Source organism: Maylandia zebra, linkage group LG16, assembly GCF_041146795.1.
Source record: "Maylandia zebra isolate NMK-2024a linkage group LG16, Mzebra_GT3a, whole genome shotgun sequence".
Taxonomy (NCBI): Eukaryota; Metazoa; Chordata; class Actinopteri; order Cichliformes; family Cichlidae; genus Maylandia; species Maylandia zebra.
The window spans coordinates 21,796,730-21,813,380 of record NC_135182.1 but is presented as its reverse complement, the minus strand read 5'-3'; the positions used below and the strand labels follow the sequence as shown (position 1 = coordinate 21,813,380).

At 39.6% G+C, this 16,651-nt stretch overlaps 1 protein-coding gene across 2 annotated transcripts in view; it reads left to right on the top strand.

Moving 5' to 3' along the window:
• slc4a10b (solute carrier family 4 member 10b) overlaps positions 1-16,651 on the top strand; it is a 31,373-nt gene that overhangs the window by 1,199 nt on the left and 13,523 nt on the right. The window contains exons 2-7 of one of the 2 annotated variants that reach the window (XM_004557646.4): positions 36-77; positions 4,445-4,526; positions 12,726-12,881; positions 12,994-13,132; positions 13,565-13,725; positions 13,874-14,059. In XM_004557646.4, coding sequence (XP_004557703.2) covers positions 36-77; positions 4,445-4,526; positions 12,726-12,881; positions 12,994-13,132; positions 13,565-13,725; positions 13,874-14,059 — 766 coding nt within the window. Of the gene's footprint in view, positions 1-35; positions 78-731; positions 885-4,444; positions 4,527-12,725; positions 12,882-12,993; positions 13,133-13,564; positions 13,726-13,873; positions 14,060-16,651 lie in introns of those variants that run through there. The other variant, XM_012920873.3, reaches the window with a different exon arrangement.

Here is a 16,651-nt window from a genome sequence, read left to right as displayed (position 1 = left end):
AAATAAACTTTATTTGCAACTTTATGTCTTTTCAGGCCAGTTCTCCCATTGGATCCTCAGTTGGGCGAAGAAGTCTGGTGAGTTGTTCCTTGGGTTTTACACCTTAGATGGATGCCGTTAGGGTGAACTTGCCAATAAAAATGACCGTGGCTCAGGGGGTTAGGAAGCGTATCTGTAACTGGAAGGTCGCCGGTTTGATCCCCGGGCTCTCTGTCCTGGTCGTTGTGTTCTTGGGCAAGATACTTTACCCTACTGCGTACTGGTGTTGGCCAGAGGGGCCGATGGCACGATATGTCAGTCTGCCCCAGGGCAGCTGTGGCTACAACCGTAGCTTGCCTCCAAGCTCCACCAGCGTGCGAGAGTGAATGAATAGTGGCATTGTAAAGCGCTTTGGGTGCCTTGAAAAGCGCTATATAAATCCAATCCATTATTATTAAAAGTTACATTGATTATCATTTGCATTTGATTATCACTATATCATAAGTGAAAGAAGATAACAGGTTCATTCTTGGATCAGCAGAACACTCCAAGAGGATTGAGTGTAACACAATGACCTTGTGGTTTTACTTTATATACATACAAAGCAGAGAGGAGACACTATATAAACCAAGGTTTATCTGCTGTGCAGCATTGATGATGTCACAGCGATAATCTCATGATGACAGAGTGGCGGCACTGTCGATAGATGCTCGATCACAAATTACAGTTGTTTGACACAGCAGAAGGGCATCAGCATTTATCAGACATGGTGTGAAGCTGGGCAGCAGGAGCTCAGCTTCTACACTGTCTTTCATTCAGTCACTACTGATTAAATAGCAGAGGACACTAAGGGAGAGCTCATGCAGTCTGAAAACGAACAGGCACCTTGGTTTTTCAACAATCAGGTAGGCTACAGCTCATGACGCCAGGCATTTATGTTGATGATGTGAACTGTTTTATTGATGTGAAGTTTCTCTCTGCTGAAAACCCAAGTTTGCTGCATGTTTAACAAGGGAAAAAGTGTTTGGTTAGCGAAGAGATTTTTCAGTGTGTCCAGAATCAGTGGAAAAGCCCGATTAAAAACTGGCAAGTGCAACATTTTTTGCAGCTGGGGGATGGATGCAGACCTAAAGTCTGCCAAAAATAAGGGGTCAGAGCTGCAAAACACCTTACGTAGCAGCTCTGGTTAAAAAGTGATTTGGCGCTAATGTGTCCTCTTACAGGATGTTGAAGTTCGAAGCAAAAACATTTAAGGATTACAGTACATTTTGTGCCACATGAAAGCCTGTGCGGTTAATGATATCGCTGCCACTGATGGATTCAAAATTGCCACAGCCATCTGTAGGGATCAGATCCAAGTATGTGCCACATCCTGTGATATCACTTCAGCTGTGTGGTGTGCCAGCAGCCTTTAACATGATTTTACTGGGTGGATGCTGATCATTAGTCTTGAAAGTAGCTGTCTTTGTGCGTGCATTGGGTGTGGTTTCTGGAAAGTAATCAGACTACTATACAACATTGTAACTATTTTTGTTTTTTTAATATTTGCATCTGTTCTTAAGAGCTAAATGCTTCAGGTGTAAAATGTGCTTATAGGAACCAGTCAGTTTATAACTGAAATTGAAGTGATAACAATAGTAATAATATGAATAATAACCTTTAGTTATATAGGACTTTTTAACCTTATTTTACAAGGTGCTTCACATAAGAAACAAAGCAAGCTCAAATAGCCACCTTTAAAACTTCAGATTGTCACATTGACATAGTATTTATTGATCAGATCTTTTTCTCATGTGAGCCCAGCTTCCTTAAAAGGTGACAACAGTCAGTAAACCCATACAAACCATACAAAATAGAGGTTATAGACACATCATAGTGCACTGCTTCAGTGTATACAACATTCCTACAATGAATAACATATATTGCCATTTATCATTAACATGATGCACATTAATACCATCTCACAGACTAATGTGGCTGGTGTTTTAGTAATAAATGCCGGCTTTTAATCTGAGCAGGATGTTGATCCGTAGCTGCGCATTTGTAGACAGATTAACAGCATCAGCCTCGTGGCTTGGCATGCCCATGTGGCTCTGCAGCTGTAAACAGCAGTGCCCTTCATTATCGTAATGCTCTGACGGTCTACTGGAGGTTAAGATGGCTCACGGAAAAAGCTGGTATTAAGCTATCAAGACAAAAATATTGACTGTGTTAATATTGGTGGGTTTTTTTTAAATCAAGAGATTCAAAGCATGTAAAGGAGTTTCAATCTTTTGGTCAATACTGTGACAGGACTAAGAAACACCAACGTAGCAAAGTGCCTACTTCTGATAAGTCAGCATATTTAAATATCAGACCCATGAATGGCAGTGAAATTGTTGCATTCCTCATTATTTTATGTATAAATGTATTTTTTTTAGTGCTTCAATCAAAAAAATTGCTTTAAAGAAATCTGTCTATTTAGATTTTAGTTTAATGTGTCTAAGCCCACTGAATGAATAACCTGCAAAAAACCTTTGTGCTAAACTTTGGCCTTTATGCTTATAAACACAATAATTATTGAGTTTTTAGGGTGTTGTAGACTTCTGTTACCTGTTACATGGCTCTATTGATTCTGGTATTTTTTGTTAAGATACCCATTCTTGTTGTAGTTTCTGGATGAACGAGTTTGAGAAATGTAACAATCTTTTAAGTGCAAATTCATTTTTTTAAGATTCATTATAATACTTCACAGATTTGTGCATGTATTTAGTTTATTTGGCACATTGACACATGTCAGGAAATATGTGTACTGCCAACTTCCTGTACAAATCTGCATGAAGCACAGGGACAGAAATACCGTTTTATCTCTCCACCCACCATGAAGCTGGAGTGAGCGGGCTTTGTGTTTTGTTGTAGTCAGTGACCTCAGCCTACTCTACATCAAACTTGCCCTTTCTGTCCTGCGCCTTGTTTATGTTGTACCGTGGTTATGCATCCATCAGATGAGCACACAGAGTTCAGCTGTAAGTGCTCATGCTGTTGGTGTTCATCTGTGTAATCCTTCAACGCTTTGAATTTTTTTATAAATCCAAATTCAAATAATATTTTTTAAAGAAAAGGTAAAAGCACTGGGTTTCTATCTGTTCTCATATGACAAATAATGATTTTTGAAGGTTTTCTGAATCCCTTTTACCACCTCCTCACTTCCATTATCTTTCACAAGTATTACATAAGCTTTCACACCACAGACTGCCGGTTTTCTCTGAGATCTGAATCTAATCATCTAAATCCATGTCCAGTATGAATGGTTTTAAACCTGCAGGTTAATAAGACAGGAGGATGTAGGAAATGCTCAGTCTTGAAAGGGTCTTAATATGCTATTTTGTGTTTTCTTTCATAATTTTAATATTTAAATTGTTGCTAAGGTTTTTGCTCATATTAAAAGTTTGAAATAATAATGGATATTCAAGTAATCACAGTGAGGTAAATTCTTGGGTTTCAGACTCCTCTAAATGCTCAGTTGCACCATTTTCTGTTTACATTTAACTCTGTATGATGTCAGGAAGAGGCGATATTCCTTAAACAGTCATCTGAAGCACTCAGCTATGGCAGAAACATCCCCACCCATCTGCTGTTCAAGACTTAAATTTTCAAGTGGCAGCCAATTAAAAGAAAAGCCGGATTGAAGGGAAAGGTGAGGGAGAGTGTAGCTTGATTCAGAGGAGGAGGAACTGAGGGTCAACAGGGAACTATGTAAAGCTACTTTAGTAAGGTATAAGACTAAAAGTGTAATTGAGCATAATTTAATTTTTGAGCAGTCCTTAAGTTACCTAACCTCTTCATTTGTAATTGTTATTGCAGGACTCGGGGTTTTTAAACTTGTATCTACTCATAAAACTGTTCTTGCTGCAATAAAAAAACAAACAAACAAATATAATATCTTAACAAAGAGAGGGTAATTTATTTGGAATGTGCGAAGTATTGTTATAAGACATTGAACAACGGATAAACTATGAACTGTAATGTGCTTCGTTAACATAAACAACCAGTTAGGAGGAATGCTTACTTGATCAAATTAAATCAAACAGTGATTCTCCCTTTGAACTCAGTTCCAAGTCACCACAAAGGAGACATCTTGAACAAAAGTAAAACTTTCTTTGTGGGTGGGTAAATTATTGTTCGCATTGTGAGAAGCTTTCTGTTTGGACTAAGATCATACTCTTTCCTTTCCAAGATAAAAAAGTGCAATTAGTTTCCATGGCAGCTGCACCGTTCAGTTGGATAATGTGTTTGTTCATAATGTTCTGCAAGGGAGCACCAGGTCAACAAACATTTTATTTCATGCTATGTTGAGTCGGGATACGCCGGCATATTGCAGGATGATGTTTCTTCCAGTTGTTGGTGTAACACTGTATGAGTGTGCTTTAGAATGATGTTCATAATGCTGAATTTGTATTTGTGCATGCATTTGCGTGTCTAACAGAGAAATGACGATGAAGCGGTGGTGGACAGAGGAGGAACGCGGTCCGAGCAGAGAACCAACTTTGAGCAAGAAGATCTTGAAGGTACGTGCTGGGAAATACCAAAAGTGTCAAAGAGTGAAAAGGCTTCTGCAGCTGAGACCGCCTACTCTGTCCTCCCAACTGCTGCTTTCCTCTTGACAGCTTTTTTACAGTTAAAAGATAAGAGCAGAGTGGGAGGCAGAAACTGTGGGTGAGCTGAGTTTGCATCAGAAATTTCACAATTGCCCAAAAACACGGACAATCGAAACAAAGACAAAAACTGTGGGATCTCTGGGCCACTAAAGGCCAGGAGCAAGCACCGTCTATATCTGCAGAAACAGATGATCAAAACGTTACAGATTCTCTTTTCTGTGAAAGTGAATTACAATTAGCAGGTTGGAGCTTAAAAATCTATTTTGTTTAGCACGTTATCACAGTTATTTTTGACATATATATATTGGTAAACGGGAGTATTCTCTTTTATTTGTGTGTTTTATGTTAAAACAGCACATACATACTTAATGTAGAAGTATTCTTTCAATATATAAATAATAGTAAAAATAATTACACTCTTTCTTTAAATATACATTTCTATGAAACCAAAGTGGAATATAAAATCAAAAATAAACTGAACTGAAAAACAGTTTGATGTTACTGTAAAGTGCTTCAGAACAACAATATTCATAACAGAATAGCTTAATTAATTACTTGTGTTTTTCATATATGTAGCATCTAGGAATAGCTTCAACAGTCATTCCAGAGCACACTGTATATACATGCAACCCTGTGTTGTTCTGCAGTGAACTGAGTGGGCTGACTCGAGTACAAACACAGACTCTCTCTATCTCTTTCTCTCCTCTACTGTCTCGCTCTCCATGATTGCTGTTTTATACTTCCACAAGGAGATACAACATTTACTGCATTTACACTTATTTTCAGTGTTTATGCCTGACAATTTTCAGAAACATTAAAAAAAGGAACCTAAGTAAAATTGGTACCTAACTCTGGGGGTGAACCAATGTTGTGTCTACACATAATAGACAACTTAGTAAAGAACCAGTTTGAAATAGTATCTTTAGGCATTTTGTCACAAAAACAAATCAGTTGTTTAAATTTCTTTAGCTGAATCTATAAAAAGTGCCAAAGATAACAAAGTTTGACATATAAAATAGTGTTTTTGTGCATGATTCCCCAAATACTATTAAAGCTATAAAACATAAAAAACTTGGCATATCTTGGGATAGTTTGCAGTGTTTCTTTAAAAAATCTGAAAAAACTGGAGAAATGGAAGACAACAGGGGGAGGCCTAAAAATGATCTAGAGCCGTATCTGAGAATCATGACCAAAAAATGCAGCAAAGACCGACAACAGACCTCAGAGACTGATCTGGCCTTTCAGTTGGTCCATTTAATGTTCAGAAGTGGTCTCACTGGAAGGGTATAGCTGTCAAGAATCCATTCTTAAGGAAGAGAAACAGGCAGAAAAGACCAAGGAATGTTAAATTACACAAGAATTGGTCTTAAAATCAGTGTAACAGGTCTTGTGAATTGAATTTTTGGTTCAAATCATCATTAGTATGTGCAGGGGAGGTCATAATAGGCATCTGTAAAACATGTTGAAGGCACTCTCAAAGTTTAGAGCTACATTTTCAGCCAGTTGAGTTGGGGATCTCGTTAAAAATACTGAAATTATAAATGTGGAAAAGTGCTGTCAAAGTCTGCAGACTTTGATCCACCATGCAGCAACATCAGGAAAGCATCTGATTAACAGCATGAAAATGGTCTCAAACGCACTGCCAGTACAGTACAAGCATAACTGGACAGAAAAACACTGTGGAACACCATCAGTCATGGATTGGCCTCCCCAGAGCCTGAACCTCAATATTGCTGAAGCAGTGTAGGATCATCTTGACAGAGAACAGAACCAATGGCAATCAACATTGAAAGAAAAGCTTTGAAATGTCTGTTGAAATACTTCACACTTAAACACCTGGAAGAGTTCTGAGGTTATCTAACCAGTTGCTCTCTTAGATTAAAACAGAGAGGTGATCACGCTTTTGCAGCACAGCACTACATCTATGGAATAATCTACCACTACACTACACATCTGCACTGCTCAGACACATTTAAATCTTTTTAATTAATTAATTAATTAATTAATTAATTAATTTTTTAGCATTTGTGACTTTATTGGATAGTGTAGCAGTGAAAATAGACAGAACACTGGGGAAAGACACACTACGAAGGGCCACGAGTCGGACATGACTCCCTGCGGCTGCACTCGGGACATATACAGTGGGATGCAAAAGTTTGGGCAAACTTGTTAATAGTCATTATTTTCCTGTATAAATCGTTGGTTGTTACAATAAAAATGTCAGTTAAATATATCATATAGGAGACACACACAGTGATATTTGAGAAGTGAAATGAAGTTTATTGGATTTACAGAAAGTGCGCAATAATTATTTAAACAAAATCAGGCACGGGCATAAATTTGGGCACTGTTGTCATTTTATTGATTCCAAAACCTTTAGAACTAATTATTGGAACTCAAATCGGCTTGGTAAGCTCAGTGACCCCTGACCTACATACACAGGTGAATCCAATAATGAGAAAGAGTATTTAAGGGGGTCAATTGTAAGTTTCCCTGCTCTTTTAATTTTCTCTGAAGAGTAGCAACATGGGGGTTTCAAAACAACTCTCAAATAAACTGAAGACAAAGATTGTTCACCATCATGGTTTAGGGGAAGGATACAGAAAGCCGTCTCAGAGATGTAAGCTGTCTGTTTCCACAGTTAGGAACATATTGAGAAAATGGAAGACCACAGGCTCAGTTCAAGTTAAGGCTCGAAGTGACAGACCAAGAAAAATCTCGGATAGACAGAAGCGACGAATGGTGAGAACAGTCAGAGTCAACCCACAGATCAGCACCAAAGACCTACAACATCCTCTTGCAGCAGATGGAGTCACTGTGCATCGTTCAACCATTCGGCGCACTTTACACAGAGAGTGATGCAGAGGAAGCCCTTTCTCCGCCCACAGCACAAACAGAGTCGCTTGAGGTATGCTAAAGCACATTTGGACAAGCCAGCTTTATTCTGGAATAAGGTGCTGTGGACTGATGAAGCGAAAATTGAGTTATTTGGGCATAACAAGGGGCGTTATGCATGGAGGAAAAAGACCACAGCATTCCAAGAAAAACACCTGCTACCTACAGTAAAATATGGTGGTGGTTCTACACTGAACAAAAATATAAACGCAACACTTTTGTTTTTGCTCCCATTCCCCATGGGATGGACGTAGAGACCTAAAATTCATTCCAGATACACAATATAACCATCCCTCCCAAACAGTGGTCACAAATCAGTCCAAATGTGTGGTAGTGGGCACATCTGCTATATTGAGATAATCCCACCTCACAGGTGTGCCACATCAGGATGTTGATCTGACATCATGAGTAGTGCACAGGTGTACCTCAGACTGCCCACAACAAAAGGCCACCCTGGAATGTGCAGTTTTTTGCGCTATTGGGGGTCTGGGGACCCAGAACCGGTCAGTATCTGGTGTGACCACCATTTGCCTCATGCAGTGCAACACATCGTCGCATGGAGTCTATCAGATTGTCAATTGTGGCCTGTGGAATGTTGGTCCACTCCACTTCAATGGCTGTGCAAGGTTGTTGGATATTCGTGGGAACTGGTACACGCTGTCGTATACGCCGGTCAAGCACATCCCGAACATGCTCAATGGGTGACATGTCCGGTGAGTGTGCTGGCCATGCAAGAACTGGGACTCAGCTGCCATCTGCCCTGAACAATGTGAACCATGATTCATCCGTGAAGCGCACACCTCTCCAACGTGCCAGACGCCATCGAATGTGAGCATTTGCCCACACAAATCTGTTACGGCGACAAGCTGGAGTCAGGTCAAGACCCCGATGAGGACGACGGGCATGCAGTTGAGCGTCCCTGAGACGGTTTCTGACAGTTTTTGCAGAAATTGTTTGGTTGTGCAAACCAATTGTTCCAGCAGCTGTCTGGGTGGCTGGTCTCAGACGATCTTGGAGGTGAACCTGCTGGATGTGGAGGTCCTGGGCTGGTGTGGTTACACGAGGTCTGCGGTTGTGAGGCCGGTTGGATGTGCTGCCATATTCTCTGAAACGCCTGTGGAGACGGCTTATGGTTGAGAAATGAACATTCAATGCACGGGCGACAGATCTGGTTGACATTCCTGCTGTCAGCATGCCAGTTGCACGCTCCCTCATTGCTTGTGGCATCTGTGGCATTTTGCTGTGAGACAAAACTGCACATTCCAGGGTGGCCTTTTGTTGTGGGCAGTCTGAGGTACACCTGTGCACTACTCATGATGTCAGATCAGCATCCTGATGTGGCACACCTGTGAGGTGGGATGGATTATCTCAATATGGCAGATGTGCCCACTACCACACATTTGGACTGATTTGTGACCACTGTTTGGGAGGGATGGTTATATTGTGTATCTGGAATGAATTTTAGGTCTCTACGTCCATCCCATGGGGAATGGGAGCAAAAACAAAAGTGTTGCGTTTATATTTTTGTTCAGTGTATATGCTGTGGGGCTGTGTGGCCAGTGCAGGGACTGGGAATCTTGTCAAAGTTGAGGGACACATGGATTCCACTCAGTATCAGCAGATTCTGGAGACCAATGTCCAGGAATCAGTGACAAAGCTGAAGCTGCGCTGGGTCTGGATCTTTCAACAAGACAACGCCCCGAAACACTGCTCAAAATCCACTAAGGCATTCATGCAGAGGAACAAGTTCAACGTTCTGGAATGGCCATCTCAGTCCCCAGACCTGAATATTACTGAAGATCTGTGGTGTGAGTTAAAGAGAGCTGTCCATGCTCGGAAGCCATCCAACCTGAATGAACCGGAGATGTTTTGTAAATAAGAAAGGTCCAAAATACCTTCAACCACAATCCAGACTCTCATTGGAACCTACAGGAAGCGTTTAGAGGCTGTAATTTCTGCAAAAGGCGGATCTACCAAATATTTCTTTTTTTGTGGTGCCCAAATTTATGCACCTGCCTGATTTTGTTTAAATAATTATTGCACACTTTCTGTAAATCCAATAAACTTAGTTTCACTTCTCAAATATCACTGTGTGTGTCTCCTATATGATATATTTAATGGACATTTTTTAATGTAACAACCAACAATTTATACAGGAAAATAATGACTATTAACAAGGTTGCCCAAACTTTTGCATCCCACTGTAGCATGCAACCTGCTCACCCACTGAACTAAACTGGCACCCACATGTAAATCTTATTATTATTTTAATTTATTATCTTTTGTATATATTGGATTTCACCAACTTAAAAAAAGTGCTATATAAATACATTTGACCTACAGGTAGCCTGATGAACGATTCCTGAAGACTATTTAAATAAAATACAACAAAGGTGGCTGTAAAATGATTGAACTTCAAGCTTGTTAGAAACAAAATTCTGTTTTTGTTTTATATACTGTCCATTTATGGTTACATGGTACAATTTTCACAGCAAACTATAAAGAAAAGAGGTGTAGCTGTAAGCAGGACGGTACATATACTGTACAGTACAATCATTGGATTACTTTGAAATGTACTGTTGTAATTTTATCGCAAAATAAATAATGCAATATATTGCACCGTATGCTAAAATGGACCAGGTCACAATATTTATAGTCATCTATATTTATCAGTGGAATTAATATGCATTTTACGTACTAGAGTATTACAAATCCACCAACCAAAAAAACTTTTCCATTAATTTATTACAGTTTTATTGTTTTGTTTTTTAAAATGGTCATTATTATTATTATTATTATTATTATTATTATTATTATTATTATTTTAATGTAACCCTTGTTTCTTCTTCCTTTGTTTAACTAAGAAAATTGGCAACCTGGCAAATTGTTTCCATAATGAACATGTAGCTGAATAATCTTTGACAGTGTAGTTATAATTTTGATGCACATTTTCCCCCTCAAATCTAAGAAGGGCCTATTATCACTTAAAAATAATCTGATTATATAATCCTGTCTAGTTTGAAATCTGATTATATAACCTGCTACCACTCAGGCTTGGTTAGCATTTAAAAGATAAAAAAGAAAGCAGACATGAATCAACAGTGAGGCATCACAAATTCACAGAGGGCCCAGTATCACCAGGTATTACCTCATTACTAGGTAACTGCAAGAAAACATATAACACAAAGTCAGAAAGTTATAGAAATACATTTAACTGATTTAGAAGACTCTCATACTACCTCATGCTCTCTGTGTTCCCTGATAATTCACTGTAAGTAACAAATATATAAACAAAATAATAATAACGACAGCCTAACATTTCTTCTTAAAGTATAATGCCATTTAAATAATTTTTAGTATTTATTTTTGTTATTGTTTTGCAAAGTTACATTTAATTTTTGCATTTTACAAAATGAAAGTGAAAAAGGCAAAACCTGCAGCTTTTATCCAAAATACAGTCTACATTATTGTTTGACTAACTTGAAATGGGCACTCCACCCTTTTCCAACTGAGAACCATTGCCTCAGACATCGACTCAGGTGCTAATTCTCAACCCATCTGCTTCACACCCAGCTTCAAATCACGCCAGTGCAAGCTGGAAGTCATCACTCATTGAAGTCAACAAAACCAGATCCTTAGGCCGCCAAACCTTTAACCCTCCACGCCTCGACTCAATGCAAACCAAAATCTTACTGCAGTTATACAGATACTAGAAACCACTAAAAACAGGTGAAGCTAATCAGACACAAGATTCAGTTCTAGCACTCAGTTTGCCTCCTGCTATGATCAGGGGCATGCTGACATGTTACAGGAGGAGCAAACAGTCGATACCTTCCCATCTGTCATTAAGGAGTAAAGGGAATACATTTTTACAGTACACCTGGAAAAAATATATACTAAAGCAGAAGCAGAAGAAATAAGAAGTAACAGGCATACAGTATACTTGCTTTAATATTCACAACTCTGTTTAAGCTAATTTGGACACAGATTCATTCTGGTTCATGTATCATTAATGACTTAACTGCTTGTCGAGTTAGGTAACGTTTTTATGTACCAAGTATGACATTAGCGCATTACATAATAGTTACACAGAAATCTGCAGGCGCCTGAAGAGATCACGATGAACTGGGCTGAAATAATAATTAATAATACATCAGATAAAGAAGGCTTTTCCATTTAAGTGTCACTGGATTATTGTGGTTTTTCTGCAATCTGTGGATGAAAAGAACTATCTGCTGTTAAATATCTGATGACTAAATGTTTGAGCAAAAAGGTCAAAGAAAAATAATCTTCTCAAACCACAGTTTCTTTTTAAAAATTGTTAAACACAAACAGACACTGCTGATTGCAGTTTTACACCAATGTAGCAATTGTGTCCAATCTGTGGAAGTGCGTCTGGTTGTGCTTTTTAGTATTCTGGTAGTCAACCGGCTGTGTGCAGGCAGGAGAAGGACCCAAAAGCAAACTATTGGAAACAGAGCTTAAACTCAAAATACAGCTTTATTTGCTGAGTGGGAAAAAGGCGATACACAACAATACAAAACTAAACCGGGAAATACTAATTCACACAGGAAACACAGTGAGGTCACACAGCACTGAGGGAGACTCTGACATGAATACACAGAAAGATAAAGAGGGACCTGGGAGCACACGGGGAACACGGCTGACACGAATAATCATAACGAGATAGGGGAAGCTATACTGAACAGAATGAACATGAAAACATGGGACCTTCACGATAAAACACGAAAGATGATGTGGGAGTGGAGGAGAGGCAGACGAGAGGGAGCGAGGGAACACGAGGGAACACGAGGGAACACGAGGGAGAGCACAGACGTGACGGGCTGGGGAAACATGATGGAATAAAACACAATGAGGGGAAACAAAACACAAGGACTCACACAACTCAAAACATCAGACTGTAAACATGCTTTTAAATTTAGACTATTTAGGATGGAAGCTACGAGTCGCCGTTGACCTTTTTGGTGCTTCATTTTTCATTTTTCAGGCTTAGAAGTTGCCCCTTGCTGACCCCGAGTTAATGCTCAGTGTGGCCTGGCGGCAGTAGCCATTACGTGATTACATCTTATCTGTCTGAGCCATGCGTTCGAATAAAATAAAAATACGCAGGATGAATGGATTAACACACAGAAGTAGCATTTAACCTGGGCAGAGTGAGTGTATTTTATAGTCTTTAATCATGTTTGTCCCCAGGTCACAGGACTCTCTACATTGGGGTCCACGTCCCTTTGGGCAGTACCAGACACCGCAGCCATCGCCGGCACCGCCACCATGGAAACAAGTACAGCAGGAGGCGAAGCAAGGAGCGAGTCCGCACCTTGGTGGAGGGTAGAGAGTCTCCGATTTATGGTACAGACATTATTGCTTTAAAGCAGCTAGTTATGACTTTGTAATAACCATAGGATCTTGGCTACAGTTAATCTCAGTTTGTACCAATTATTTGAATCCACTGCGTTTCTAGATACTCCGTCCCAAAGAGTGCAGTTCTTGCTGGGTACAGAGGATGATGATGAGGAGCACATTCCTCATGATCTCTTCACGGAGATGGATGAGATCTGTGTGAGGGAAGGAGAGGATTCGGAGTGGAGGGAAAGTGCCAGGTACTGTCAACATGGACACATTATCTACAAGGTCCTCGCTGAAAGCTCTGATTAAAAATATCCACTTACACTGATGTTTTTGTGTTCACTAAATTAAGTAACTGCAATTCATAGCTGCAATTGTGGCGCATTTTTAAATTCATTTATGTCTGCAATGGTTGTTGATGTTAAGATGTCTTTTCTTGTATGTATCAAAGATTATGGATCTCTGTTGACATGGTAAATCTGACATGTTATTTAAAGAGATATACACTAAAGAAAAGCAGTAAAGAAGGAGACTAAAAAAGTACATTTTAGAGAGAAATATATGACTTATACGTGAGCAGAGAGGGACCTAGAATGAATAAGTGTTGTTACTGCAGCTAGAACAGATGGCCTGCCAGTTTGTGGTCTGTTGGCCTCTCCTGACAGGAACTCAAATTCCTGTTGCAGGTGGCTGAAGTTTGAGGAGGATGTTGAGGATGGAGGGGAACGATGGAGCAAGCCCTACGTAGCAACGCTGTCTCTTCACAGTTTGTTTGAGCTGCGCTGCTGCATTATCAACAGCACCGTGCTGCTCGATATGAGGGCAAGTACCATTGAAGAGATTGCAGGTAATGACTTGAATTCTGTTTTCAAGAAATTTTACTTTTTGGGAAAATTTGTAACTATTTTCAATGTATAAATATGGGTTTATTAATCATTTGCTCAAGATTTAAGTGCAAGAAACTGAATGCATCAGCTTGCGTTTGTCTATCTTAGACATGGTCTTAGACCACCAGGAGTTGTACTCACCACTGGGAGATGAGCTCAGAAAGAAAGTGCGTGAAACACTACTGAAGCAGCACCATCACCAGAACCAGAAGAAGCTGGCTAATCGCCTGCCACTTGTACGCTCCATCGCTGACATTGGCCGGAAAACATCTGAGCTTCATCTGGATAAAAATGGTGAGAAAACCTAAGCGTCTGTCTCCTATAAAATAATATTCTAAAAAGAAAGAATCACTCTTTAGTTAAAGTGGTCACAACATGTTGCCTTATACCAACTGTTGGAAGTGTTCTAGTGTGTATAATTTGTGAATGCGCAATATGTGTATGTGTCTTTAATACATATGGTCTTAACTTGTGCATATTTCCATCTTTTGCTCATTCGTCTTCTGTCCACAATCTGCCCACCCACCTGCCACAGCCCCACTCAAGTGAACAGGTGCTGGTTTATACACTATGCCCTTGCCCCTTTACTAGCTTTTACTCAAAAAACACATTGCAGAGAGGCTTCTTGTGATTTATGTTGGCAACTCTCATGACTGGCAACTCAAAATAGATAATTTTGGTAGACAGAAACAGTTAAGTTAAAGAGAAGATTGAAAAGAAAATGTTTAATAGGCTGTATAAAAAATGTTAATATTGGTCTTCATGGTGCAAAAACTATTTGATTGAATTTTGGGCTGAATTTAGTAACTGGAAGCTCTATTTTCCACTATCTTTGCCAGCTACATTTTATAAGCTTAAGGTTTGCCAGAATCCCAGATCACTAAATTAGTTACAGAACAAACCAAACTGTTTGTTCAAAGATTTTCTCATTTGAGGGTGTTCTCAGTGTTGTTTTATTTTAACAGGCCGTTTTAAAGCAACAATCTGAGATAAGCTCCACGTCATGTATTGTGAGTGTATTAGACACTATAATTAGTGTTAATTTTTGACCCTGCTGTTTAATGAATACAGAAATTAGGCCAAACCTGTCAGGCAGCTTGGCAGTGATCACGTTGATGAGCATGGATTTTTTTAGACAGCAACACTGCTGAAATTCATTTTTTAAATCAATAATTGCTCCAGAAAGTTGTACTTATCTCTGTGTGATCATCCTCATTTGCCTTTATTTAATGAAATTAATCAGCTACTAAGTGTAGGTGACCACGGAGCGTAATGAAACTAGTTACAAAGCAGTTCATTAATAGATATCCAACTGAACAATAAAACAGAAGTAATTCAGCTTTTAACAATTTATTGAATAATTAATATTTGCATTCAAATACTTCATCATTTACTAAGTTTTGTTCAGATTTTATGTTTTCAGTTAAAGTATAAACTCAGATGGTCGCCATCATTAGCTGTTCAGTTTTTCGTTAACATGTGGCAGCAACAGACATGATTGACATGTTGAAGTTCAAAACAAGCATCAGAATGAGAGAGAAAGACAATTTAAGTGACTTTGAATGTGACAATAATAAGATTGATACCAGATGGGCTGGTCTGAGTGTTTCTGAAACTGCTGATGTACTGGGATTTTCCCACACAAATATCTAACGCCTTTACAGAGTGTGAAAGAGAGAAAATATCCATATCCTGTCTTCTTGTTGAGCTGCTCTGAGTTGCTCTGAAGGCAACAGTAAGTCAAATGATCACTTGTTACAACCAGGTATGCAGAAGAGCATGTCTGAATACAAAAAATATGTCAGCCCTTGAAGCAGATAAACTGCAGCAGCAGAAAACCACATCGAGTGCCACTCCTGTTATCTAAAAACAGGAAAGCAGGGCCAGAATTTACACATACTCACCAAAATTAGACAATAGAAGACTGGAAAATGGTCTGCTATGAGGACTTTGACCTCTGCTGCGACATACAGATGGCAGAGGGAGAATTTGACATTAACAATATGAAAGCATAGCTCCATCCTGCTTTTTATCAGTGGTTCAAAAATCGCTGCTGTTGGTGGTGTAATGGTGTGGAGGATATTTTCTGGTTTTGACTTTATGCCCTCTGGTATCTGGTCATTGTTAAATGCCACAGACTACCTGAGTATTGTTACTGACTGTGTCCATTGTCTTTATGACATGGTGACGGTTGGTCACTATGTCACCAAGCTAAAATAAACTTAAATTGGGTTCTTGAAGATGACACAGAGTTTATTGTACTCAAATGACCTCCACAGTCACTAATCACAATCCAACAGAGAACCTTTTTGAATGTGGTGGAACAGGAGAATCTCATCATGGATGGACAACAGTAACTGTGTGACGATATCATATCAATATCAACCAAAATCTTGGCATAATATTACCAGCAATTTGTTGAAACTATGCCACGATACTGTAGTATTTAAGGCAAAATGGGATCCTGTCTAAGCACGGTGGCACGGTGGTTAGCACTGTTGCCGCACAGCAAGAAGGTCCTGAGTTTAATTCCACCATCATGCCAGGGTCTTTCTGTGTGGAGTTTGCATGTTCTCCCCGTGTTTGCGTGGTTCTCTCCGGGTACTCCGGCTTCCTCCCACCGTCCAAAGACATGCACTTAGTGGGGATAGGTTAATTGGTCAATCCAAATTGCCACTAGGTGTGAATGTGCGAGTGAATGTGAGTGCGAATGGTTGTCTGTCTCTGTGTGTTGGCCCTGCGACAGACTGGCGACCTGTCCAGGGTGTACCCCGCCTCTCGCCCTATAACAGCTGGGATAGGCTCCAGCGACCCTGAAAAGGATAAGTGGACGCGAATGGATGGATGGATGGGATCCTGTCTAGTACTAGCAAGGTGTACCTAATG